Source organism: Rhyacophila brunnea, unplaced genomic scaffold (assembly GCF_057557595.1).
Source record: "Rhyacophila brunnea isolate RB1 unplaced genomic scaffold, BYU_Rbru_1.0 scaffold_13, whole genome shotgun sequence".
Classification (NCBI taxonomy): Eukaryota; Metazoa; Arthropoda; class Insecta; order Trichoptera; family Rhyacophilidae; genus Rhyacophila; species Rhyacophila brunnea.
In genome coordinates, this window is record NW_028232785.1 from 42510246 (window position 1) to 42538157 (window position 27912).

At 35.7% G+C, this 27912-nt stretch overlaps 1 protein-coding gene and 3 long non-coding RNA genes across 5 annotated transcripts; 3 read left to right on the plus strand and 1 right to left on the minus strand.

Moving 5' to 3' along the window:
• Positions 1-1361: 1361 nt before the first annotated feature.
• Positions 1362-7699, minus strand: LOC147077571 (uncharacterized). The gene is made up of 3 exons (XR_015069852.1): positions 7447-7699; positions 6343-6489; positions 1362-4154 (listed from the first exon to the last, which is right to left on the minus strand). It is a non-coding gene; the product is annotated as an uncharacterized LOC147077571 (long non-coding RNA).
• A 7832-nt stretch (positions 7700-15531) lies between these two features.
• LOC147077572 (uncharacterized) lies at positions 15532-18544 on the plus strand. 2 transcript variants are annotated; one of them, XM_085941528.1, is made up of 4 exons: positions 15618-15798; positions 15919-16092; positions 17027-17564; positions 17661-17774. In XM_085941528.1, exons 1-3 carry the CDS (start codon positions 15757-15759, stop codon positions 17501-17503), a joined length of 693 nt encoding a protein of 230 aa, XP_085797654.1. In that variant the 5' UTR covers positions 15618-15756; the 3' UTR covers positions 17504-17564; positions 17661-17774. The 2 variants fall into 2 exon arrangements, with proteins under 2 accessions (XP_085797653.1, XP_085797654.1); XM_085941527.1 differs by having other exon boundaries at positions 15532-15798; positions 17027-18544.
• Positions 18545-20944: 2400 nt separating this feature from the next.
• On the plus strand, positions 20945-22642 carry LOC147077573 (uncharacterized). The gene is made up of 3 exons (XR_015069488.1): positions 20945-21022; positions 21390-21981; positions 22187-22642. It is a non-coding gene; the product is annotated as an uncharacterized LOC147077573 (long non-coding RNA).
• Positions 22643-25447: 2805 nt separating this feature from the next.
• LOC147077574 (uncharacterized) lies at positions 25448-27678 on the plus strand. The gene is made up of 2 exons (XR_015069487.1): positions 25448-27233; positions 27428-27678. It is a non-coding gene; the product is annotated as an uncharacterized LOC147077574 (long non-coding RNA).
• Positions 27679-27912: the final 234 nt, after the last annotated feature.

The following is a 27912-nucleotide window of genomic DNA, read 5'->3' on the forward strand; positions in this document are numbered from 1 at the left end:
CGTAATACGTTTTACGTCACTAAATACAAAAAAAATGTATAACTGTCATCGTATTTTCGTTTATGCCTGTAAATTGGTGTTATTTAATGTTCTATGCATGCTCCTCTTAATTAATAAACGTTTGTTTTGTTATGGTAATAATAGTTATGTTCACAGAGATTGGACTTGGTTCTGTCTAAATAAAATGTCAGCCGACGGAAGTTTTTGTTTTAAATGAATGAACCCAACATTTTTAGCCGTTTGACAAGTGGAAGGTACCTGCTAAATATGACGATAGCTTGGTTAAAAACTGTATTTAGCGACCATAAATGTATTATATTTTATATATAAATAAAGGAAATTTGGAAACTTATTTCGTTTTAATAGTTTTTATTCACACTATCCCATTCAAAATAGGTAGCATCTGTTCGCACAAGAAAACTACAATAATATGAGATTCATCATTCTAACTCATATAGTTATTGTCATCTCCCGTCAAGTACAAGAGCGAAGCAGATATGCATTCTCTTTCTTCGCTCGTGTGCTGGTTGCTGGTCATCGTCTGTTATTTGGGACTTAGAAGTGAACAAATAAACATCTCGGAATGATCGAAAACGGCGGATTTATATTTGATTTATACTTTTACTATTTATTACATATTTATCATTTTTTCGGAACGCTAGATGTACCTATATAATATTAACAATTGCAATCTCTGGAAGCCTCAACTCTTTCGCTTTCGATCTCACTATCAGCGAGAAGCGCTTAGCGCTGCAAGCGATTTCTCACCACGAAAGCGGTGTAAACAAATGCAGCGTTCCTTTTCGTTCGGACAAACAGCGTTGCCAGATATTTTTTTTTCTCGTAATCGACCTTTACTATGACTTAGCTCGGAAATGGTTCCGGCCGCTCTAGATCCCCAGAGGAGATTCTCCAAATGGGAACAAATCGAAGTCTGACATTATCTCAACTTTCAAATAAAAAATCGGAAACTCATCTTTTTAATAAACTATTGACGTATCTTTGCAGCAGGTCTAACCATCCATTTTCCATTATTTTCATTGTCCAAATTAATATGGAAGGCATTCCATACATTAAACAGTTATCGGCGGTTATCTCCAATTCGTACTACGGCGAAAATTTAGGTTGGTAGACATGTCGGTCAAATTCGAATATTTTCGTGCTGTCTGTGAAGATCAATCTTAAGCTGATGAAGCCGAACCAGCGCAGTCTAGTCGGTAACTCTGTCATTAGTCAGAATAGACGTTTGACACTCTTGAGTGTAGTATTTTTATTGTTTATAATCACTAATGATTTATTAGGTTTTGAAGATTTATTATTTATGATAATATAGGGGGGGTATTACAAACACTTCAACTATTCATAATTTCTTTATTGTGACCCTTGACTCGATAGGTTGGTAATGAAATTTTTACATAGGTACTCTATTATATTGATTTTTTATTTAATAGTATTCGTTGTAAGTGTTTATTTGCCTTTTGCTGAGTGTACACAGTGCCTGAAGATGCCGAAAGGCAAAACCCGCGTCGCAAATAACGACTCAATTATTGGAATAGTACAAAACTTAAATCCATTAGTGTTTAAAAGTACATCGATTTTGTTATTCCTTCATTATTATTACATTACTTTTTTTATCTAACCTTTCGGTAAATTGCAAGACAGATAAACACATGACAGCTTTGAGTCGCCTTATAATGTTGTTTTGCACTAATTGTACTGCATCTCTCATGATGCAGATGAATCCATTCATTTTATTGTATTATTATGGGGTCAAATTTTTCTAATAACTTAGGTACTGCACAAATATTTGGTTATATTTAAAAAGTTATATTTTTCTTGTTTGATTATCTCATTAATTCTTGCGATGTCCGAAGTCACATAGATCGCGAGCCCTGGGTAGGGTTTAATCTATCGGATTGACCGTCTTAAGACCAGTCTGAATATTGAAAGGCCTAATACAAACGAGGTTCAAGCAACAGGAGGAAAGCACGTCTTGGATATGTATTTTGTCGTGGATTGATTAACTTGGAGTGCGATTTGCACCTGCAGGACGACAAATGTCTCTTTTAAGTATCGTAAAGTGCCCAGACCATGTCTTAACGTCGTCCAAGAGCTTTCTCCATCTTCCCTTATCATAAGCCAGTGTCCTCTAGGTATCTGCGCTGGCCGCTCATGGAATTCCGTTCACACCATACCTGCTATCATCGGAGTCTGGGCCTGCCAACTGACCTCTGACTGATCTATCTGGTATCCAGGATTCTCCACTGCAGCTGGGTACTGTCCATTCTTGCTACATGGCCTGCACTACATCTAAAATGACCTAATTTTATTTATAGAGGTAATTGGAATTTTTGTCTTAATTTTACGCACGCTTGGTAATTCTATACGTCATCGTCATTTGCCGGATTCAATCCACTGCTGAATGAAAATCTTCCCAAGCTCATTCCACTATTATCGTTGCCTAGTTCTTTGCCACGTACATCGGCCGAACTTAGCGAGTTTGTCGATCAAGCTAAAGCTATTATGGTTGTACTTGTATCAAACAGTTGTTCACACGCCGAGCAACATTATCATTTTCTATCACATTCCAAGCTCTTGTCCGGTCGAGATACCTTGTTTTTTTTGTAGGTGTTACGAATTATGCCCAACATGCACCATATCATGTTGCACTACTATTTTTCACCACGTTTCGTAGGTATACGTGAGCATTTGTAGCACAAATGGTTAAACACTTCACGCATGTCATGTCATGTACATAACATGATGCTATTCTAACGCCCAAGTGCGCTATATACCTACTAGTATGATAAGGTACGCACGAAATCTCCATCAAGTGACAGATATGTCTCATCCGAGATAGACGTAGCTGCCGACTCGCTCAATATGAATGGTATTGATAAGATTGATTTGCTATATGGGTCAGCAAATCAGCAGTAAAGATGAGAGCACTCTGTGTTTAACATTATTTTTATAATAATTTCAATGCGCTTACATTATGTTTGCAAGTTTTTTAAATGAATATGTTTTCTTTTATGTTTAGTGAGCAAGTTAAAAGTTTTACATTTAAAACTACAATTATCACACTCATACGGTTTCAAACCGGTATGGTTCATTGCGTGCACTTACAATAAACTATATGTCGTTGATGTATATGGACATACGTCACATTTATACGGTTTTTCACCAGTATGTGTCATTTTATGTGTTTTAAGTTGACACATGCGCGTCGTTTTATATGAACAAATATCGCACACGTGCGGTTTTTCGCCCGTATGTGTCATTTTATGTTTCACGAGCGTACTTGATTGATTGCATTTATAAGGACACAAGTCACATTTGAATAGCTTTTCGCCTGTATGCGTCATTTTATGTTTTTTTATGCATATCTTTTGTGTGCTTTTATAAGAGCAAAGGTCGCATTTATATGGCTTTTCACCTGCATGATTCATCATGTGCACTTGTAACAGTTTCAATGTTTTAGATGTGTATGAGCAAATTTTACATTTAAACGGTTTTTCGCTGGAATGTATCATTTTATGTGTTTTTAAATGGTTGTATTGCTTGCATTTATAAGAACAAAGATCGCACTCATACGGCTTTTCGCCTGTATGTATCATCTTATGATCTTTTAAATACTGAGAATGACTGCTACTATACGGACAAACATCGCATTTGTACGGTTTCTCTCCCGTATGTGTCGTCTTATGTCGTCTAAGAGAGCTCGATGTGTTGCAAGAATAAGAGCACACATCGCATTTAAACGGCTTTTTGTCTGTATGGACAATCTTATGTTTCGTAAGAATACTTAATACTCTGCATTTATAAGGACATAGATCACATTGGAACGGTTTTCCTACTATACGAGACTTCGATCGTAATTTTACGGCATTCATTGATTCGACTTCGGTGGAACAGGATTCGCGTGGTTCTACGACACTTGAAGATGACGCATTGACTATTTCCACATGAAATTCTTTCGGACGACTGGGCAGTAACACTTCTTGTTTTATATTATGTTCATCGATATTTATCTCTTGACTTTCGATTTTTATTTCTCCGACGATTTGATTTCGCTTCTGCGATGATTTAAGGGCCGGCGTACTGTTGCCGGTCGTACAATTTTCTGCTGCTCGGTGAGGTCCTTTCCAAGATTCCTTTTAAAATACAAATTAATATAATATTAGATAATTTTAGTGCAGGGTTTCCCAAACTTTTTCTGCAATGGAACACTTCGTAAACCCGGAAATTTTAACGGAACATTTGGTTTATTTTGTAGGTTATTTATTAGCGCAGCTAACCGTTCTGCCAATTTTGGCAACTGTCGTTAAACTGACAAGACTTGTCAGCCGGTCAGTTAAAAATAATATAGGTACCCCATCTTTTTCAGGCGCACGGTGTAAAAAAAGATGGTCTTCCGCCTGTACCTAGATCATGGCCCCCACATCCCGAAGCGGCCCCCCTACTTATCGCTTAGGTTAAAGGCAATGTGACGATCTACAGTTGCATATTCCAAATGGCGTTTGAAGTAAAATTAATAGTATTTTTAGCGATGTTGATATACACAATTATGGACATGTCAAATATCAACAATAATCAAATATTGTAGTATGTCAAAACCACATATTATTAAATGTTTTACGTGATATTTTTTCACTATTAGATCATGTTTGTGATGTGTGTTTATCTCACTTGGCTGGTCGATCTCTCACGCCTGGCCCCCCGTAATCCCAGGCTTCCAGGCTAGAGGCCTGTCAGCCTCCCCTTGTGGGAGCCATGACCTATCTAGATACTTGACGTCATAAACATCAGTGGAGATTGATCATCACTCGCCTTTCAATATGAAGTCGATTCTTTAATTATTTTAGTTAAACTTAATTTACTTCCACAAAGAAGAAGATCTTTCAATGTGTTGCAGTGTATAAAACCTTTCCACATGGTCGCGGAACACCTATTCAGGTTCGGCGGAACATAGTTTGGGAAACCCTGATTTAGTGAATAAAAACTAACATAAATTCATCACAATAACAAAATAAAAACTAGATAAAAAAACGAGTTTTTAAAGAGACCAGAGTAGAGGTGGGAAAACTAGTCGATTTCGAAGACTAAGTATACTTACTACCAGTATAAAAAATACTTAGTATCGAAACTAGTTCCAAAATACTTACTGATATTTGGGATATTATATAGAGCGTTTGGCGTACTTGACTTTTTAAATGCCATTTTATTCAAATTGTTTATATAATTACTATCGATTTACACAATCACGCATAATATTTTAATTCAGTTTAAAGTTTCAATAAATTTAACACTAAAAATCGAGAAAAACCGACGTGACGACACCAGATAGACGGGTAAATACTTATAAGTCTCATACTCAACTGGAACTAAAACTCACTAGTATTACTATAAAACGAACATGTCACCATTTATGTCCTTTACTATACCAAATTTAGTAATGGGGAGAAAGGGAGAGCAATGACAGTTGAGTAAATCACGGCTAGACATAAGTGTATTATGCTATCTCGCTCGGTTGCTCGCATTATACGGCGACGGTTAAAAACCGAAACGGCGCAGTATAGCAGCCGTGTATTGCTACTTATGTAACCTAACGCACGCTTTCATAATATTATTATTAGACGATTTTAACCGAACAGCACAACACTCAACCACAAACTAAGATCGTGACGGAAAAAAACCATGCATAAACCGTATAGTGAGAAAAAGAGTGAACTTGTTCCCGATTCGGATTTTGACCGTTTGATTTTCTGCCGTACGGCCAAAACCGTATAATGTGAAATGAGGGAGTGTGGCTACCATGCCCCCCACAAGGGAGGGGCGCTGACAGGGCTCTAGCCTAGGGGCCCGGCGTGGTGGGTCGACCAGATAAATGAGATAATAAATTTTCTCTAATAGTAAAAAAAGTCGCCTGCAGCGCTATTTTACTTTGTGGATATTACTATTTTAAAATATATGGTTGCGCGATGCTATTTTTGGTTGTTTTATGTTGATACCTCCATAATTTGATGGGTTAGAAAATCGCTAAAAATACATTGAATTTTATTTGACGTCGAACACCATTTGGAAAACGCTACTGTAGTGCGTAAGACTGCTTTTAACCAAAAATCCTGGCCTGGGGGCCCGCTTCAGGACGTGGGAGCCATAGTAACTACATATGTTGTGGATCTTAACATTCTATCTGACTTAAACTATGAGATACTTGAGATTCACACCTCTCATCTTTTATTATGTGTCAGGTGAGGTTAACGTTTTGAAAGTAACAGGAACATGTATTTCAGTCAGCGACTACAAAGAACGATATAACCAATGTTCACACTCAATTACCTGAGGTATGCTGCTTGTGTTTGAGCATCCCTCATATTCGACCTCACAATAATAAGGGTAGATATCACCGTGATCGGCATACTTCGTCGACTGACATTCGGGAGGGTCCGGTTCCGTTTTTATTTCAACTTTCGGTAGAATCGAAACCTAAAACGATAAATATAACACGCAATATAATATTATTATGAATGCGCGGATTGGGGCGTAAACCCACGAGATGCAGGTTCGATCCTGCCGGGTGTCTTATTGTTTTCAAAAAGATTTTTTTCTATTGGTTATAATATATTTTTCAGAAATCTTTTTCAAAATTATGTATATTCATAGCATATTATGCCCATATTTACCATAATCATTATGTATGTATATATTGTACTTAGGTAGATTTTATGCTAACAATTTAATCGATGGCTGCCATTTTTAAAATAGGTAATAAACAAAACTTGTCTGGTAACCAAGGAAACCGATGTTTTATTGTGTTACTTATATTATTATTTTTTACAACGTTTTTATTAGCTCGTATTTTTGTTTGTCCGGTGGTTGTTTGTCCAGTAAAAATCTTGCAATTGATTTTTAACTAACTTACCGACTAGTTAGACATTTGAAACTTTTAGAATATATCAGAACACGATGCCAATGCATTCTTTTAATACTTTTAGCCATCTTTAAGCAGAATTGGGTTAATTTTCAGTTAATTCTGTTTTATATAGAAAGTTATTTTAGAAAAACCTTAAAAGTAAAAGACTATTATTGGTTGCTAAGGGGGTGGTCCTAGCAACTAAATTATTAATATATACGTGCGTTACTATGGAAATCAAAATGAAGTCAAAATGACATTTCAGTATTCTATATCAAGTACAAGTTTGAGCATATTGAGCATAGTAATTCAACGGATAATTTAAAAAAGTTGTAAATAAAAAGTTCTTTTTATCTTGTAATTATTGGGTTGTAGAAACGTTAACAAAGTTTTCAATGGCTAGTAATAATGATATGTATGATAAATACGTATTTGTGTAGATGGAAATCGCATTTAGTGATGCCTATGCCATAATCGTTATTGCATATTATTGGTTATATTATTTAACAAGTCAAAAATGTAATACATACTCGATTTGAAACTGCATTTCTAACATCCGTGTCTTTCAAACTGTGACAGTCGTTGTCGTTTGTTTCTGGAATCTGCGACTGCTTTATAAGCACGAAGTTCATTTCTAAAAGAGACTGCTGTCTTTCAACGCCTATTTCGTATTCTTCTTCCTCGATTTTTATATCCATTTTGTGCTTGTAATACGTAAAACATAACAATGATAACTGTCAAACGAATGGTGTACCTACGAGTTGTACGAGTCAGTGTTGCCATATAGATGCGTTCCAGTTTCCAGTGATGTTTCCAACTTTTTGACCATAAACAATATACGTACAAATTGGATGCGTAGAAAGGAAACCGGAAACAGTTTGAGATTTGACGTTTGGTTCAATGTTCAAGTGAAAATCAAACCAATTTCTGACCGTCAGAAATGGTTTGGTATGAAACGTCAAATTCCAGACAGGACCTAAGCTATAAATTACAGTACCTACTTACCTAATTGTTTATTATATTCCGTATCTGTCATTTTGTCGACATATTGCTTTACCTACTAAAGAATATTATAATATTTTTAGGATTAAGAAAAATTTAGAGGGTTAGAATTAATGTTCTTTGACATTTTATATAGGTACCGATCGTGAGATGTTCATATTTATATTTTAGACATTTACCTACACCATAGGATTTCATTTTAAATAGGTGCTGCCCGTGCTCACGTATGGCTGCGAGACGTGGACCCTCAACACGAGAGATGTCCAAAGGCTAAGAGTCACACAGCGAGGCATGGAAAGGTGTATGTTGGGCATCACGCGAAAGGACCGTAAGAGAAACGAATGGGTTAGGAAGCAGACAGGAGTACGCGATGTAATATACGTTGCTAAACAGCTGAAATGTAGATGGGCGAGGCACATTGCTCGCCGAAAAGACGGCCGCTGGACAAATGCCGCCATCCAATGGTACCCAAGGGGCACGAAACGGCCACAGGCAGCGCTCGAAATGGAAAAGTTTACGAACCAGAGCGCTCGACAATTTCCTAAAGATATTTACATAGATATCAACTTTTATGTGTAAGTATTTTACAAAAATAAGTGTGTTTTAAATAATAATAATATAAGTATGCTATTTTTTTATTATAATATAGCCGCTCAGACGGTCAAATTATTTTTTCCACGACGGAGAAATAATTTAACCGATTTCACGAACCGGAACGGCGCTACGGTGAGCTCCGGTCCATTCGAGCCCTGGCCACAGAGTCGCCCTAAAAGCCGCAGGATTGACGAACTGATAAAGTTCGGCAGAAATACGTGGCAGCGAACGACACAGGACCGAGAGAGTTGGAAGAAGCTTTGGGAGGCCTTCATCCAGCAGTGGATTGACCCCGGCTGATGATGATATTATGACTCTTGAAATACCTACCTTGATATTGATTACATGGTGAATTAAAAATTTCTTTATGGAATCAACTACTTTATCATCGTAATCTTCAGACCCATGTTAAGTGGAGGTTTGTATTTCTGAAAGTGCCATATGGCCTATAGTTTCAGGGATTTGACTAGTGTTTCCTCCTAAACGAATCATTTCGCCTCCAAATAGTGAACAAAATATTTATTGATTGATCTTTAGCAATGCATCCTAACACGGAACTTGGTCGCCTTCAATAGCATTGATTTATTTCATAAAAACTCCCTCCGGTGCCTAAGGTTACTAAAAGTCTTCCTGTCACCCGATCCTCATTATGAACTTCGTGAATGTCTTCCAACCACCGCCATCTTTAGATTATTAAAGCCTGAGCATAACTTTTTGAACAAGCAACGAGTGGTCCACTGCCATACTATTTATTGAAAACGCACTTGCAAGCAGAGTTTGGTATTCTGTGACTGAAGAGTATAAATAAGTTATTAGTTATTGTCGTTTAGATTTGACTGTCACATTGACAAACGTCCTAGTGTATTATAATATTATTATACACAGAAGAAGTTTACTTACTTTTATCGTCACTTCCAATTATTAATAACACATAACCACTAAATCAAATGAACTCCAAGGTCTCCAGGATACGTTAAAATAATCTGAAACTAAGAATACCTACTCCGACAAGTGAACACGACAGACGCGTCACCATGAGCACTCTATAGACAATCAGGTGATCCACAGACAACGGGAGGGGCGAAAAGTAGGACCAGTCGTGTATTGTATTGGCTTCCTTCTTCAGTGGGCAATGCTTCCAACCCTTGCTCTAATCCTCGATAGTTGGTAAAACATATAGGGTAAGCCGTCCAGTGAATGAACAATTAAGGACTATTGACATTGTAAAATGTACATAAAAAAGTAGATATATTGCACTCGTCTATAACTTGTAAGTATAGATTAAAATATATTATGTCATAATATATAGATTGTGCAATAAATTTTTGTTTAATAATACACAGGAAAATCTTATAATCGAACACTAAAATCTGACGAATGAACAGAAAAACATTGAATGAAGCATAGGTATTAAACTTTTTTATTATATTAAAATTATAACAATAGGTAGGTACAATAAATTGTATATAACTAAATTAAAACTACACACATCAAAATAATGTGAATGTAGAGATGCCATGGATCAAGTAGGTACCCGCTTTACTTGAATATTTGCAAACTTACTTCTTAAATTTCAGATACTTACCTATATTATATTATAAATCAGTTAATTATATTTTTTATATAATGAAACATTTTAGATATGGTAAACTACGTAATCCAGTAAAAACCACTTATTCATAATAGGTATGCCAAACCCTCCCTGTGATGAAACTATCATCAGTGATATGATATAATAATATGTAATATCATCTGGTCGCGTAGGTTTTCTTCTCGTCGATTTGCAGGGAAACGCGAAAGACAATGTTACGCAGTCTCTATCAATTGTTTCTTGATTATCTGCCAATGAATTAAGTGCCATCACCAGCGTACTCCAAATCGCAAACCCTCACATAGTACGAGTATTTTAATGTGACAGCGATGCCTAGGTTCGATGGTACCTATTGACTCTGTTATTTTACCACGTTTTTCTTAGCACGTATTCTTGTTTGTCCGGTGGTTGTTTATCCAGTAAAAATCTTGCAATCGATTTTTGACTAGCTAGTAGACATTTGAAACTTTTAGAATACCTTTATCAGAACACGATGCCAATGCATTTTTTAATACTTTTAGTCATCTTTAAGTAGAATTGAATTCATTTTCAGTTAATTCTGTTTTGTATGAAAAGTTATTTCGGAAGAAATCCGTAATCTAATCCATTATTATTGGTTGCTAAGGAGGTGGTCCTAGCAACTAAATTATTAATATATACGTGCGTAACTATGGAAATCAAAATGACATTTCAGTATTCTATATTTTGTTTGTTGCAAAATACCAAAAAAATGATTTGTTGACAATTGCCTTATTTGTCCTAAATTATTAATACATAGAATTGTCAAATTTATATGATTCAACAGAAAATTTTAAAATGTGGAATACAAAAAGTTCTTTTTATCCTGTTATTATTTTTAGTCTATTTTCAAGTCAATACGAAACGAACTGTAAATCGTTTCGTCTAGGATAATCATAAACTAAAATTGGGAAAAATGGAGCAACCGTATAGCATAGGTTAGGCCATGCTGGTACAATGACGTCACGCAGCAGGCCGAAACTAATGAAAAAGGTCCTTCTGCACATGCGCCCATTTCGAGCGAAATTTGCTGTTTTTTTTCAAATTAAAATGTCGCATTAGGTGAATAACAACAAAATCACATCGACGTATTATTGCAGTCGAGGCGAGTTTAGGTGTGTGACACGGCTCAGGTTCAATATTGATAAATTGACAGAATTGAATGCGCAGGACGGATGCGAAGAGTAATAAGATAGTAAGAACTCTTTTCAAAAGTAAAGTGATCCAACTGGCAATTGAAACGAAAAACAGTTACGTACTCAACTTGTTGACGGAGCCACGCTTTGGCATCTTAAAATGCGTGTGTATATGACTTTTAAGGTGCCCGGATCTCTTAAACTTCTTTTCGCACACTTTACATTCATATGGGGTGACCTTACTGTGAATCCTCAAGTGATGTATCAAAGTGCTACCATACCTGCATTTATAGTCACATACATTACACTCGTAAGGTTTTTCTCCTGTGTGTTTCATCCTATGATACTTCAACTGGGTCGCCCGACTGCTTTTAAAATCACACAAGTCACAAAAGAAAGGTTGTTCCCCGGTGTGTGTCCGTATGTGATTTCGCAGCTCACTGGGAGTCATATATTTCTGAGAACACGCATTACACTCGAAAGAAGCACCTTCGCCGTGGTTTATAATGATATGCCTCTTTAAATTCTGCGCGAATTTACATTTATAATCACACATAGTGCAACATAACTTTTTCTCATCCGAGTGCACAGCTTTGTGTGTCCGCAAGGTGGCTATGCGCATAGATTTAAAGCTACATACATTGCATTTATATTTATATACTCTTGTATGTATTGCCATGTGACGTACGAAATCGCGTTTTTCCCCACAAGTAAATCCACAATATTCACACACAATGGAGTTTTTAAGGCCGTGGCGTTTTATATGGCTTCGGATCGCGTCTCTTGTGCTGCATTTTCGCTGGCATATATCGCATATGTAACTGACGTCTGTAATATGCGTCAGTTTATGTTTATTGAGATCGCCTTTTGTTTTGGATTTGTGCTCACAAGTATCACAACTGAAAGGTTTCTCGTCGCTATGCGTGAGCATATGGAGTTGCAGGACGCTGGCCAGATTACTCGCAAAGCTACAAACATTACATTTGTGAGGTTTCGGATCCCTCGTCGTTTGTACACATTTCTTAATCGCACTGTTCGGCAGACAAATGAAATCTGATTTCGGAGGTTTAATACCACTGTCTACAATATCTCTTACCCCTTTATCAATTAGAGTATTTTTTTCAGAAACTTGTGGTTCGTCCAAACTTTGGCTTTGAACTATTACCACTGAAGTCTTCGCTTTTTCGTTAGCATATACTTTCTGTAAAATAAAACAAACAATATTAATATATAACTCGAGGTATTGTGATTAGACCTTGTGATTTCTTGTTTTATTCAATTCTTGCGAATCGAAATAATAGAATAACTAGAGAGTTAAGGCTATACCTCAGCTGAGGCATGGTCTAAAAAGATCGTGACTAGGCGATGCGCGGATTGTGCAAATGACGCGAGCCGAACGAAATATAATTTGTCATAAATATCCAACATGCGTCCATTTAATGTTATGTTTATTATTATATTACTAATAATAATAGTGTATTCATTGACATGTTTTATTTTTCAAGTACATGTGGAACGGTTTTTAGTCATCTTTACACGTTTTAAAAATATATTCCTCCGACGCCATCACAAAAAAAATTTACGTGCTACCAAGTCGACTATCGCTCTCCAAATGGCAACGCGGCCGAAATTACGTCCTACATAGTGTTGAAAATTATTTGCCGTTTCACTTATGTACGCTCTTAATGTATTGCGCAACTAAATTGTAAAGGTTTTTTAAACCTACGGATTTTACAAATTATGACCAAAATAAATATTAGCCTGGTCCCATATCTAAACTCAACTGCAACACGTCGAATATGTCAATATGATGGTACCTATTGGTTTTCACAAAATTAATCTATCACCGCACACTGCTCGAATGGGACAATTTAATATGAATAAAACACCACAAATTAATGTCACTCGACATGGTGCACAGGTATAATATCAAAACGACGCATCGGTACATGGATGTCAGCCACTTGCTCAACCTATTAGGTCCATACCCTGACTCAAACACAAATTGAAAAACAATATGTGTACTTGCCAGACACAGGATTCGAACCTGGGACCCACGGCGTTATCGGCCATCGTGGCATACATGTATGTAAATTGTTTATCGCCAGACTCGAAGTATGGGTATGATGAACGTACACGGAGAAGTGATAAATAGTAGGCGGTGTAAATGTGGCTCTTGCTAGATTTGTTAACCCGTCCCCTCCCTGACTCAAAAATTAATAAAAAAAATTATATTGATAATTTTCCGAAATGGACATCCCCAAACCATGTTTCTGTGTGCGCACCTGATACTGACATAACCAATGATTAGGTACATTACCTGTATCATATTTGTGGGCATGTCGGGTTTACCCTTCTCTGAGCATTCTACGTAATTGACTATATAATAAGATCTGGTAACATCGTGAAGCGAAGACCCAGTCGACTGAAATTCGAGAGGATCCACTTCTGTTTTTATTTCAGTTTTTGGTTCAAACAAAACCTGAAATAGTAGATAATACACACAATATTAAATTATAGTCCCTACTGGAAATTTCATTCAAATCTAGATATAAAGGAAATACCTACCTACCTGGTGTCTACTGTTCTTAAATCCTACCTGTAGAGTTAATCGTATACCTACTTATTATTATAATTAGCCGGCGTTTAAGATTGTTTGATTTTGGTGTCATTTAGAAGTTCTTCGAAAAAGTATTTCCTTGGATAGATAGACCCGCAACGGGTCAGTGTTTTCTGATTTAATGTATACCTATGTCCACCAAAAGCGTTTGACAAACTTAATGTCCATATTATAATAATTACAAGTTAAAAAGAACTTTTTATATACAACGTTTTTAAATGTTCTGTTCTTTAAATTATTATGCTCAATATGCTCTTAACTTGTACTTGATATAAAGTAAATAAAAAAACAAACAAATATAGAATACTGAAATGTCATTTTGATATTTCATTTTGATGTCCATGGTAACGCAAGTATATATTATTAATTGAGTTGCTAAGACCACCCCCTTAGCAACCAATAATAGTCTTTTACTTTTTACGGATTTTTTGAAATTACTTTCCATACAAAACAGAATTAACTGAATGAAAAATGAATTCAATTCTGCTTAAAGAAGGCTAAAAGTACCTATTAAAAGAATGCATTGGCATCGTGTTCTGATATATTCTAAAAGTTTCAAATGTCTATCTAGACGAGAAGTTAGTTAAAAATCGATTGCAAGATTTGTACTGGACAAACAACTACCGGACAAACAAGAATACGAGCTAATAAAAACGTTGTAATAAAATGTATAATGGAATATGTGCCAACTGTCAGATATTTGTAAATGATAATGAACAGAACAAACCTTGGAATGTCCATCTTTGACGTAAGTTTCTCTGAGACGTTGACAGCTATCGTCGATCATTTCTGGACTATCTGACTGCTTTATAAACTCGAAATCCTTGTCAAAAATAGGTTTCTGTTCATCTATGTCGATTTCGAAATCTGCTTGCTCGATTTTTATATCCATTGTATCTGTAAATGTAGTGAAAATTACAAGGAATTCAAGACACAAGCAATCCGAATGACACTGAATCCAATGGAGAGTATCATAGACTAATCTCACTAATCATAGAGAGTAAGTATCTACGAGGGTATAGTTTTATTAATTATTACCAGTAAAATGAAAATATTTTCCAATGTTCACAGATAAAAATAAATATACACTATATTTCTTTGTTAATTAGGTAGGTTAACAAAAATATTAACTTATACCTAGCTAACTGAATATATTTTTTTGACACTATAAATTTTATAAAGGAATAGGTAGGTACCTAGCATGAATAATAAAAACGTTTATCTCTCTTCACGTTTTTTAAAGATTAGTCGTGTTGCCAAATGACATTTTCAATAGGTAGGTAGGTACCTATCCAATTATTATAAAAATCAACAATAGGTATTCTTACTTGTTATAAAGTTAATTAAATGACTACCAAGGCGTGCTACTTATTGTTTTATGTAGCCATTATCTTTAAAAACACCTAAAATATGACATTTCAATAATATTAGGTTGTAAAATAAAATTTGGTGCGTATCCAATTGATTGACAGACATTTTACAAAAATCAACAATATTACTTGTTATAAAATTAAATAAATGGCTACCAAAGCGTGCTACCTATTGTTTTATTATAGCCACTGTCTCAAAAAAAATACCTAAAATATGACCTTATAATATTATTATACCGAAATTTCAGTACACATGGCTACATTGTGTTTGAATCAAAGACTAATTTTTGACATTTCGTTTCAACATGGAAGACGGCAAGTTTCCGTGGTGTGTTTTATCCACTAAACTATTGATTGTAGAGTACAAAAAATATGAATTACTATATAATACTCGCCATCTTGATTACAAAAATAGGAATAAACGATTGGAAGCCTACAAATGTATCGTCGCAGTCATTAATGAAGCCATCAAAGGCGGACAATGTACGGTCGATTCTGTCAAAAAAAAGATGAACGGGTTAAGAAGCCAATATTTGGCAGAAAAAATGAAGGTACATAATCACAAACATCATAATTCATTTATTTAACATCACAGCTACATTATTTCATACAACAGAACATGTTTATAGAAATGAAACAGGTACTTACAAATTTTTGTTTTTGCATTACAGATTTCAAACAGCATGAAACGTGCAATGGAAGGAGATGAAATATACAAACCCACAATTTACTGGTTCAATCTCTTGCAATTTTTAGAATTATCAACAGATGCCAACGAATGCCAATCCAATTTCAACGAACTTAATAATTCTCTTATTGTATCTGGATCGACAATCGAAGAACAAGTAAGTTTAATCCGATGATATAAGTTTGTACAGGCGCGCACACAGAATAGGCACACAGAATGTATCGTGGTGAGGTATCGATTGCCTAAGACTTAACTGAAATAATATTTATATTATGTAGATGTGTGATGCAATTTGATGTGACCTGATATAATTGAATGATAATTCACGCATATAATTTTATTTTATAATTATTTTTAGCTAGTGTGTTGTTTCCTGTCTAATAAAAGTGGATATTTATCCAATAAGGCTAAGGGTTATAATGCAAAACTTATCTAACAGTCAAAAATGGAACTTCAGGGTATCATAATATGGACGCCATTTTGAAAACGTCATTCAAATGTCAGATTCTGTCCAGTTGCTAGTCTTGATTGGGTAGTTTTCGACTGTGGCTACCCCATCCATTCTTTAGATAAGTTTGTAGGCCTGTACTTGGTTACCACAAAATTATCACTATCAGTGCTCCACAATATAATGCTTAGTGCTGACAACTCAATAATTTAAGTACTTAAATAATTTTTTTTTATAAATACAAAATTCGTCAAAAATACACAGAATATCTTTAATTTTACCGAGGAATACCATTTTAGTAACACTACTGTAACATCACGTTGTCTTTAACCTGGGCGCCAAACATCCTGGCCTTGGAGCCCGCTTAAGTATGTGGGGGCCATGAATATATTAAACCAATCATTGAATTCCCAGATAGTTGCATTAACGTGTGAGTTCGTAGAATGCCAAGAGGAATGGGATAATCCGTACAGAAGACTGTCGGACAGACAAATCCTCGTCGTGACAAAGAAAAACTAGTAATATTCCATTAACTAATTTGTATTTCTTTCCATTTATGGTGGAGGTTTGGACCCGAAATCCCCCCTGTGTGCCCGCCTGGGACAGCTAGTAATTTATCAATGTCTCGTTTGGCTTGTTTCAGAATTCAATGGCAGATAACAGCGAAGACCTCAGTGATGTGCCAACACCTTCCGGCATCAGAAAAAATAAAGACACATTGCAGACTACAAAAAACAAAAGATCCAAATTAGGACCTTACAATGCATTGCTGGTTCAAGCATCAAACACTATCACGGAAATGTCGAGCATTATAAAAAATAATGCGACAACTGAACAGTTACGTCAAAGTGAAATAGACACTTTTGGAAAATTCATTGTGTCTGAATTGCGTGGAATCCAACACGCGAGCAATGATCGAATTTTACGACAAGCGAAGAGAAAAATTCAACAGGTGTTACTGGACACATGGGATATGATTGACTCGCATGCATTGCCGCCCAGCCCGTGTAGGTCTCAAGCATCGCCGAGCCCGTGGTCCTCAACACCCCAGTCTGTCAGTGTGAAAGTTGAGGAAACTTCTTTTCATTCACAAATCGATGTTAATTTATACGATGCATGAATCGAAGCTGGTTACAATTATGTCAATTGTATGAAAATAAATTGTTCTAGTTTAATTTGTCGTAAGTACTTAATATTAAATATTATTTAACAGATCAATCAATAAATAATGATAATATTGGAGTGTAATATTATGTCCTGTGAACTAATGATTACAGCAGAGCAGGGCTCCGGTGCACTCCGATTCATTTCAAGCCCTGGATTACAGTGAGTGAAAGTGACCAATGGGTAAACGAATCGAATATCTGATGCCTTGTCGGCTTACATTCTTCTTCTTTCACTCTCGCCCAACATTAAGGAATAGGGTAAGCACAAGTTGGCGCCACTTCCCTTGGTCTACTTTTGTAGCACCACTGCAGGGTAAGAGAAGACTGTCCACGGCGACGAAACCTTTGAGCCCGTGCTTCAAGTGCTCTCTTCCACATAACCAGAGCGATTTGCGGTAGGAAACGTCCAGTGGTCACTGCCTTACGCAACGGAGTAACCGTCACTGAACCTGCAATAGCTCAAGAGAAATGGGGCATCCATTGCATCCTTTCAACATTCCATCGAAGATCACCACCCTCGGAATCACAACTCCATCGGGGTTCTGCGAAGACCCTCCGACAATTGCTGAAGTTGAAAAGGCAATCAAGATACTGAAGCGCCGAAATGCTCCTGGAGAAAACAACATCCATGCAGAATTTCTGCTCTACGGGCTGAGCGCCATATTGCCGTCCTTGTTACGCTCTGCGCGAGATGTGGGAGGAGGAACAGTGCCCCAGAGGCGATTGGAGGGATGGTTCCGTGGTTAATTTGCACAAAAGGGGGAATTCACTCGACTATCTCCTCAGCGTTCCCGGGAAGGTTTTGGCACAGATTCTTCTGTACGGGATTAAAAGTCTCATGCTGGAGGCTCTGCGTGCGCAACAGTGTCTGCTTACCAAGTAATAAGTATTCCTTAAATGTATAGTATAGTTATTTGACAGCTTCTTATAATACGTTATTCTTGTTTTTGAGTTAACAATATTATACCTAATCTCTCGTGGGGATGTAAAATACCAACCTCCGTGTTTTTTTCTGTATACTAAAACAATCACCTGAATTGTATATATTATGCAAAGCCTTCCTCAACCCAAACCCCATTATAAAGGGCTTGGATTTCGCTAGTCTTTCAATGTTTGGTGGTAAATTTGTTACTGAGAAGAGCAGAGAATAATTCTTCAAATTTGAATCAGTTATTCGCGACCTTGTTTCTTTCTCATACACACACTGTTCATATACTACAATCTAATAAACTGTCAAAAAATAGGATGAACCATTGCCCACTGAAGAAGAGAGCTGATACATTACACGACTGGCCCTACTTTTCGCCCCTCCCGTTGTCTATGGATGACCTGTCATTGTCTATAGAGTGCTCATAGTGACGCGTCTGTCATGTTCATTTGTCGGAGTATTCTTAGTTTTACATTATTTAAACGTATCTTGGAGACCTTGGAGTTCATCTGATTTAGTGGTTATGTGTTATTAATAATTGGAAGTGACCATCTAAGTTAGTAAACTTCTTCTGTGTGTAATAATATCATAATACACTAGGACGTTAAGTTTGTCAATGTGACAGTCGATTCTAAACGACAATAACTAATAACTTATTAATACTCTTCACTCATTATAGAATACCAAACTCTGCTTGCAAGTACGTTATCAATAAATAGTATGGCAGTGGACCACTCGTTGCTTGTGCAATAAGTTATGCTCAGGCTTTATTAATCTAAAGATGGCGGTGGATGAACTGATGAGTAATGCCGAAAGCCTCCCCCAAACCAAAGCGAATATTCGCAGCGAATTCGCAACGCCCTCGCTATCGCTGTCGCTACCGCTTGGATTTGATGCGAATTTCGCGTTTGGCCCCACACCAAAGCGTCAGCGACGCAGCCATAGACTAAATAATTTTATTTACGCGCCAGATTTAAAATTGTAAATAATATTAATATTTTACGCCAATTATTCTATACTTTTTATGAATTAAATATGAAAAATACACGTACACTATAGCGCTTTCAGAATTGCTACAACTTTTACCCACTTCGCGTAAAGTGTATTTTAATTATCTGAAACAAGGTGGCAGCATTGGATGCAGCCATAGACTAAATACATATACGAATGTCAAAGTGACAGTTGTGTGTTGACAAAATGTACACGTCTTCTGAATGCTTATTACACGCTGAAGATATAATGAGATGGCGTGCGATAAATTACATCGACATTTAATATAACCTTACTTTATGACAGCGCAAGATTGCCATGGCTCATGGGTAAGATAGATTTACTCAGTTTCATAACTGCACATATAAATAAGCATTTACCATGAATGGTTAACAGGATTTGAAGGTAATATGATATTGAAATAACATTTCTCCTTTATTTGAATTGTAATTTTTGACTATTTTGCGTTTTTACGCAGAGGGAGCGTACCAAAAACGGGTAGGCCAAGTCTTCTGCGCAATGAGCCAGGCATCATCAGTAAGCAGATGCATAGGAAACGTGTCCGATGCTATAATAGCAGTGCTTAGTAATACTTACATACAGTCGCCATACAGCGCTGACAGCTGGACCGAACCCAAAGATATGCATTATTTTAAGTGTTGTGTTGATACCCTCTGATCAATTTATACAATTTTACAATGTACATGTCATGTAACTAGAGTAACCGCGCATAGACACAACAAGTAAATTACCTACTCAATAAGGATTTAACGGGAATATTATTTTGTGTCGGTAAAAATATTTTTTAATATCAGACTTCAAGAAAGGGCAGGTTTCTCCAAAATCATTGGGTGCATTAACTGCACCCATGTGCGAATATACCCATCATACTTGGAGACTTTCAAAAATGAGCGCAGAATTTTTTCTGTAAATGTGAAATTGGTAATAAAATCTATGTTGTTTCTGATACATTCATATTCATTACCTACGTATAATATCTTAACATGACATTTATTTTTATGCAGGTATCTGACATGAACATTCTGGCCAAATTTCCTTTAAGTGTTCATGACTAATTCATATTTAATGGATCGTTGGTAAAAACTGAAATGAAACGTCTACAGAACGACAAGAATTGGGAATTTTGTTCTATTAAGGCCATATTCCATTGGCAGACGCACAGACCCAACCCGATCCAACGATCAACGCCAACCGTTGTCCAGGGGGATGAAAGTTCCATACAATCAAATTTCGGTCACGTGTTTTTTTTGTGTTTGGTCGGCTTTTCGCCAGATGGCTGAATAATAATTATTTTTGGTTAATAAACAAGATATTTTATTCTTATCTATGGTGTTGAACCAAGGTTAGCCAATCATCGATCAGGGTGAAGTTTATCCGAACTAGCAAATTATTTCAAATTATTCAGTAACGTTTGACATTTCCAATTGCCAACTGCCATTTATTTTGCTTTGAAAAATTGAAATTACAACGTTACGCATTTTATTATTAATTATATTTTATTGTACTTGTCTACCAGAATAATATTATAACATTGGTATGTATTGTCTATTACTTCTGTTAATTTTGTTGTACAAGACAACTGTTTGATATATTAGTGTAAAATAATATACCATCCCATGAGAAACATAATTTGATCTTACTTTGAATACTGATAAAAATAGTGCTATGCCAGTTATTTCAATATGAATTAACTACTCGAGCAGTAACACAATGCATATTATTTGATGCAATTGAGGGGTTTTCGTAATCAATGGAATATTATAACGTTTCGTACTAAACCGAACATTTTCAAAAATTTGACAATGCAAGTTAAGCATTTTAATCTTTCGGTACCTATGTCATACAATAGTATTCGATGAAATTGATACTTCCAAACAATTATTACCTATGTGATATTCCAGATTGATTGCAGATCATTCCAGAATTTCAAGATGCCTCGTCATTGCTGGGTACCAGATTGCAAAATTAAGGGAGTGATCTGTCACGCATTACCAAAGGCAGACTACCAACGACGGCAATGGATCAATTTAATCGGCAATAGTACAATTAAACTGTTAAAATCACCTGACAACGTGGGAGTGTGCAGAAATCATTTTCTCCCGACAGACTACTGTGGAAAGAAGCTAAAAATGGGTGTGTGTCCATCTCAAAACTTGACAACCCCATTATCAGATAGTGATTCAAACATAAATCTGACGGAAGAAAATGATCCTTCCACTCATAGAATAGTATTAAACTTTGAAGCACGCGGTATTTCTGATAATTATTGTAGTGTGATTCCCTCTGAATCGCCTATTATTGATCTTGCGATTCCCTCTGGATCATCGTCTAATATTGATCTTGCGATTCCCTCTGGATCATCGTCTAATATTGATCTTGCGATTCCCTCTGGATCATCGCGTATTATTGATCTTGCGATTCCCTCTGAATCATCGCCTAATATTGATCTTGTGAGCCCTTGCAGTCCAGTAGCAATACCTGCTTTTATCAAAGGTGAGTGATTTAAACATCTATTTTTATTGAAAATTAGATTAATCTCATATTATTTGAAACTCCAATCCACCTTATGCATTTTACATTTACTTATATATTATAACATAATGGGTGCATGTACCTAAATAACACGTTTGGATATCCATACATTAAATTATAATCATATTGTCAAAATATTTCAAATGCCGTATAATGTGTCTTGCAGATCGTACACCTGAAAATTTTCCTATGAATCTGACGGCCTTGACACCCAAGGCTCGAATGTATCGCCGCAAGTGTTTGCATTTGGAAAAATACATCCGACGAAGAAATAAGACGAACTTCAAGCATAGGATAAAGGGGGCAGAAAAATTTGCAGATTCACTAACCTTCGTTCAAGCCACCAAAGGCCTGTCAAAAATACAGCGAGACTTTTTCAAACTCCAATTAAAATCATGTAATTTAAAACCTAAAGGGCGACGCTTTACCGAAAGAGATAAAGTCTTAGCCCTCACTTTACTTAAGCAAAGTGGAAGAGGATATAAATTTCTGTCAAAACTTTTTACATTACCATCTATCCGAACTTTGCAAACATTATTATCATCTGTTCCTATCTCCACCGGTATCTCTGGCGTCATTATTTCTCAATTAAAATCAATAGTTAGTGGTTTTACTGACCATGAAAAATATTATACACTCATGTGGGATGAAATGAGTTTACAACCGCACTTAGATTATAATAAAAAAAAGTGACTTTATCGAAGGTTTTGAAGATTTTGGGCATCTGCGTTCTAAAAAAATTGCAGATCATGTCCTTGTCTTCATGATACGAAGTGTGGCTGGTAATAAAAAGCAGCCAATAGCGTATTATTATTGTGAATCTGCAACTAAGTCTGCTCAATTAGTTCGTTGCATTAAAGAGGTTTATAAGGCAGTAGTCTCCACAGGTATGCATTGTTCATAATATAATTATAGAAATAATATCAGTGACGAAGGGTGGAGGTAGGCTGTTAAGATCCGACATTAATAGAGCACACTAAACTTTGTTAATCATATGTATTTATTTTTATTGAACAAATTAATTCTTAATTCAATGAAATCAAATAAGTATGAATAACAAGTTTAGTTGGCACTATTTATGTTGGATGTTAACAGTCTACTTCCGCCCCTCGCCACTGCATTATATGAAGAAATATTATATATTTTATTATTGCACGTATTCTAATTGAAAGAAACGCATTCCAAAATAAATGATTTCTATGGATTTTGAAAGAGCTTTTGCACAAAATTCTATTTTGAAGTAGAATATGTATTTTCAGTTAGAACATGTGTATTATACCTGTATTATATATTTTACAGGTATAAAGATAATCGCAACAGTATGCGATCAAAGCGCGACGAACATTGCTGCTTTGAAAAGTCTACGTGTCAATACAGAGAGACAAAGAGCCGATACCGGATATGAACGTATGTATTTATTACCTGTGTATATGTCAAATTAATTCTAATATTTTACATATTATTATATGCTTTTCACTTATTCGTTTTATTCTCAGGTATCACAATAGAAATTATCAAAGGACAAGAGATTGTCGCCCTCCTTGATGTGCCTCATTTATTGAAAGGGATGAGAAATAACTTGATGACAAAAGACCTTATGTATTTCGATGGCAAGACAATTAGGTACGCATCGTGGAAACATATTATTGATCTGTATAAGATAGATCAGGCGAACGTCGGCAATTTGAGGCTCATTCCCAAAATAAATGAGACACATATTTTTGCATCGAAAATGAATAAGATGAAGGTGTCGACTTGTGCCCAAGTGCTAAGCCAGAAATTTGGCAGTCACCTGGTGTTCTGTGCCACACAAGGTAACTTGGTTTTATATATTATGTAACTAATTCAATAACATTTAACTCAAAATCTGATTATTTTTATAACAGTATATTAAAATAAATTAAAAAAGCATTTATAATTTTAAAGTTATCAGTTATGCCATCATGGATTAATTAAATATTTCCACCTTAATTAACCCTGCTGCAAAGTCATTCAAATTTATTTAATTACATATAAGAGTAATTTCCAAATTATAAAGTATACATGGAAGTACACCGAATTAGCTAGGCGAGTAGATACTATTTTCAGAAGATACTGAATATCTTTTTATTTCGATTCCAGGGGTAGTGATGCCAAACGGACAAATCATCCCAAGGGAAGCTGAATACACCGGCAAAATGCTATTGTTTTGGGATGAAGTTTTTGACTCTGTGAATGGAACCTCACTGAAACCACATCCGTATTGGAAAACGAAAAGGGTTTGCGCTTCAAAGGAGTCATTACACCGAAAGGAGTCATTCCACCGACAATTCTGGTTTGATAGTATAGTAAAAATTAGACAGATGCAATTTGTAGACCAACATAAAAATCCAGTACCAAAGGTGCCATCACTTCTGAATTGGGAAAAAACTTTGGCTGGTTGCATTAAAATATTGGATATATTGCATGATGTGGGATTTGAGTATGTAGCTTTTCGTAATTTCAACCAGGATTCGCTGGAAAATTTCTTTGGCAGTATAAGAAGCCACAATTTTCGTAATGTCAATCCCACACCATGTCAATTTTCAGGATCCTTTAAAAGCCTTTTGATTAACAATTTAATGTCTAGATATTCCATCAGAAATAATTGTGAGAAAGACGATGCTGATGGTCTTTTTGAGAATTTATTAGGATTTTTAAAACAAACCGATGAAACCCCACAAAACCTTGATGAAAGCATTTCAGGCGTAGTTTCAGAGGATTATTTGGAAGATAATTTAACCTCTACGAATGGTAAAATGTACACTGCTGGTTATGTTATTCGTAAAATTTCAAACTCTTGTACGCATTGTAAACGCGACATGAACACCGAGCCTACCAGCAAGCACGCTAACGTAGCTATGCGAGAATTCGGAAAGGATAGAAAATTAAAATATGCCTCTGACAATATGCTTGACTGCTTCAATTCAACTGGAAAATTAATTAGAAATTATTTATCAGAAAATGCTTCTACGCATAATATTCAGGCAAAATTAAGAACCAAAATTCTTCAGAAAATTGATTTCACCGTTTTTTCGTGCCCTCTCCATAAAGAAGAGATTAAGGATAGATTCATAAAATGTATGCTTTCTTTACAAATACATGCTTTCTGTAATACTGCAAATAAAATTCTAAATGGCAAATTAAATTATTCGGGGAGAAATAAAGTTTATTTAGCAGCTGGTCAAAAATATAATAGTAAGCGAAGAAGGCCTGTGCGATAATATTTGTTTAACAATAAAATTATTTGTACAGATTTTACACTAGTACCTATGTACTGGTAAATAATTCTTAATTTTACTCCAGTTGTTTACTACAGTTGTGATTTAAGTTACATATTGCGTTTTTCTAATTTTTATGCTCTGGTTATTCACTTTATTTTGGGGGATTTAACAACATTCGCAGTGCACTGACATTGACACCTCATGACAGTTATTCTATCTCTTTTACAAGGTAAAATTAAAATGTAATTATTATTGTCAACCATTATATAAAATAAAATCATATATTTATTTAAATTGAGATGTCAATGTCAAACCATTGAGGCTGCATTTTTTTAAACATTTTTTGAGAGTAATGAGGAGATATGGCAGCGGACCATGATTCGTCAGATCCGAGACGGAGGAGCGACATTGGCCCAACTAAAACAAAAAGATAAGTGAAGAAGCCTATATCGTAATGTTTATTTAGAATTAGTATCATTTGTACATTTTTTTTAAATCAATAATGATGGATAATGTTTGTTCTCAGTTGTTTTGTAGTTGCATTTTGCATCTATCACTTTTTTCTTCATTGAATATTTGCGATAATTGACATATTACGGAGTGAGTTATTATTTGTTCATTTATTTTTATAGTTAACATGTTGGAACGGTGGCTGTTGCAGCCTCCCATCACATCCAACTGGACATGGCTCGGCTGCGTGCTACATATGCATCAATGGATTCTCAAGCGAGTCCGGTTTTACATCGTCCACTCGAGGCGCAGGAGCGACATTGGCCCTGGCTCAGCCAAATGCTACGGAACGCCCAAAACAAAAAGATAAGTGAAGAAGCCTATATCGTAATGTTTATTTAGAATTAGTATCATTTGCACATTTTTTTTAAATCAATAATGATGGATAATGTTTGTTCTCAGTTGTTTTGTAGTTGCATTTTGCATCTATCACTTTTTTCTTCATTGAATATTTGCGATAATTGACATATTACGGAGTGAGTTATTATTTGTTCATTTATTTTTATAGTTAACATGTTGGAACGGTGGCCGTTGCAGCCTCCCATCACATCCAACTGGACATGGCTCGGCTGCGTGCTACATATGCATCAATGGATTCTCAAGCGAGTCCGGTTTTACATCGTCCACTCGAGGCGCAGGAGCGACATTGGCCCTGGCTCAGCCAAATGCTACGGAACGCCCAAAACAAAAAGATAAGTGAAGAAGCCTATATCGTAATGTTTATTTAGAATTAGTATCATTTGCACATTTTTTTAAAATCAATAATGATGGATAATGTTTGTTCTCAGTTGTTTTGTAGTTGCGTTTTGCATCTATCACTTTTTTCTTCATTGAATATTTGCGATAATTGACATATTACGGAGTGAGTTATTATTTGTTCATTTATTTTTATAGTTAACATGTTGGAACGGTGGCTGTTGCAGCCTCCCATCACATCCAACTGGACATGGCTCGGCTGCGTGCTACATATGCATCAATGGATTCTCAAGCGAGTCCGGTTTTACATCGTCCACTCGAGGCGCAGGAGCGACATTGGCCCTGGCTCAGCCAAATGCTACGGAACGCCCAAAACAAAAAGATAAGTGAAGAAGCCTATATCGTAATGTTTATTTAGAATTAGTATCATTTGCACATTTTTTTTAAATCAATAATGATGGATAATGTTTGTTCTCAGTTGTTTTGTAGTTGCGTTTTGCATCTATCACTTTTTTCTTCATTGAATATTTGCGATAATTGACATATTACGGAGTGAGTTATTATTTGTTCATTTATTTTTATAGTTAACATGTTGGAACGGTGGCCGTTGCAGCCTCCCATCACATCCAACTGGACATGGCTCGGCTGCGTGCTACATATGCATCAATGGATTCTCAAGCGAGTCCGGTTTTACATCGTCCACCTGAGGCGCAGGAGCGACATTGGCTCTCGCACAGCCAAGTGCTACGGAACGCCCAAAAAAAAGTAAATGAAGAAGCCTATATCATGTTTATTTAGAATTAGTATCATTTGTACATTTTTTAAAAATCTAATACTGATGGATAAATTTTTTTTACGTGCATTTTGCGTGTGTCTTCATTTTACTTCTTTCAATAATTACGATAATTAATATTATTTCGGAGTGATTTATTATTTGTTTTTTACTTTTACTTTTATAGTAAATATGGAACAGCCATCGATGCAGTCTCCCATCACATCCAACTAGACATGGCTCGGCTGACAGCGGACTTGACGTTAGAAGATGCAAGAAGACAGGCGAGCAATAGTGATTAAAATAATTGTAGTGTTTTCAGTGATCAGTTATAATTTATTATAATATAAAACAAACGGCTCTCATGTAGGAAAGCCTACCTGTCAAATTTCATAGACAACTACAGAAAAATATCTATCGTGTTGTTGTTATAATATATAGTGAAATCATGTCCTTATTAATGTGCCGCATAGATCCTTAGTTACAAAGGCAAAATATAATATAAATATTTAAATGATGTTCCAAGAAGGATTAAATTTTATTCATCGTAAATGATTATTATATTATGCCGTGGTTGTCTATGAAATCTGATGGGTAGGCTTTCCTACATGAGAGCGAAACATAGTTTAATAATGTTTCCATTTATTTTTTTAATACTCGTATCAGTTAAAC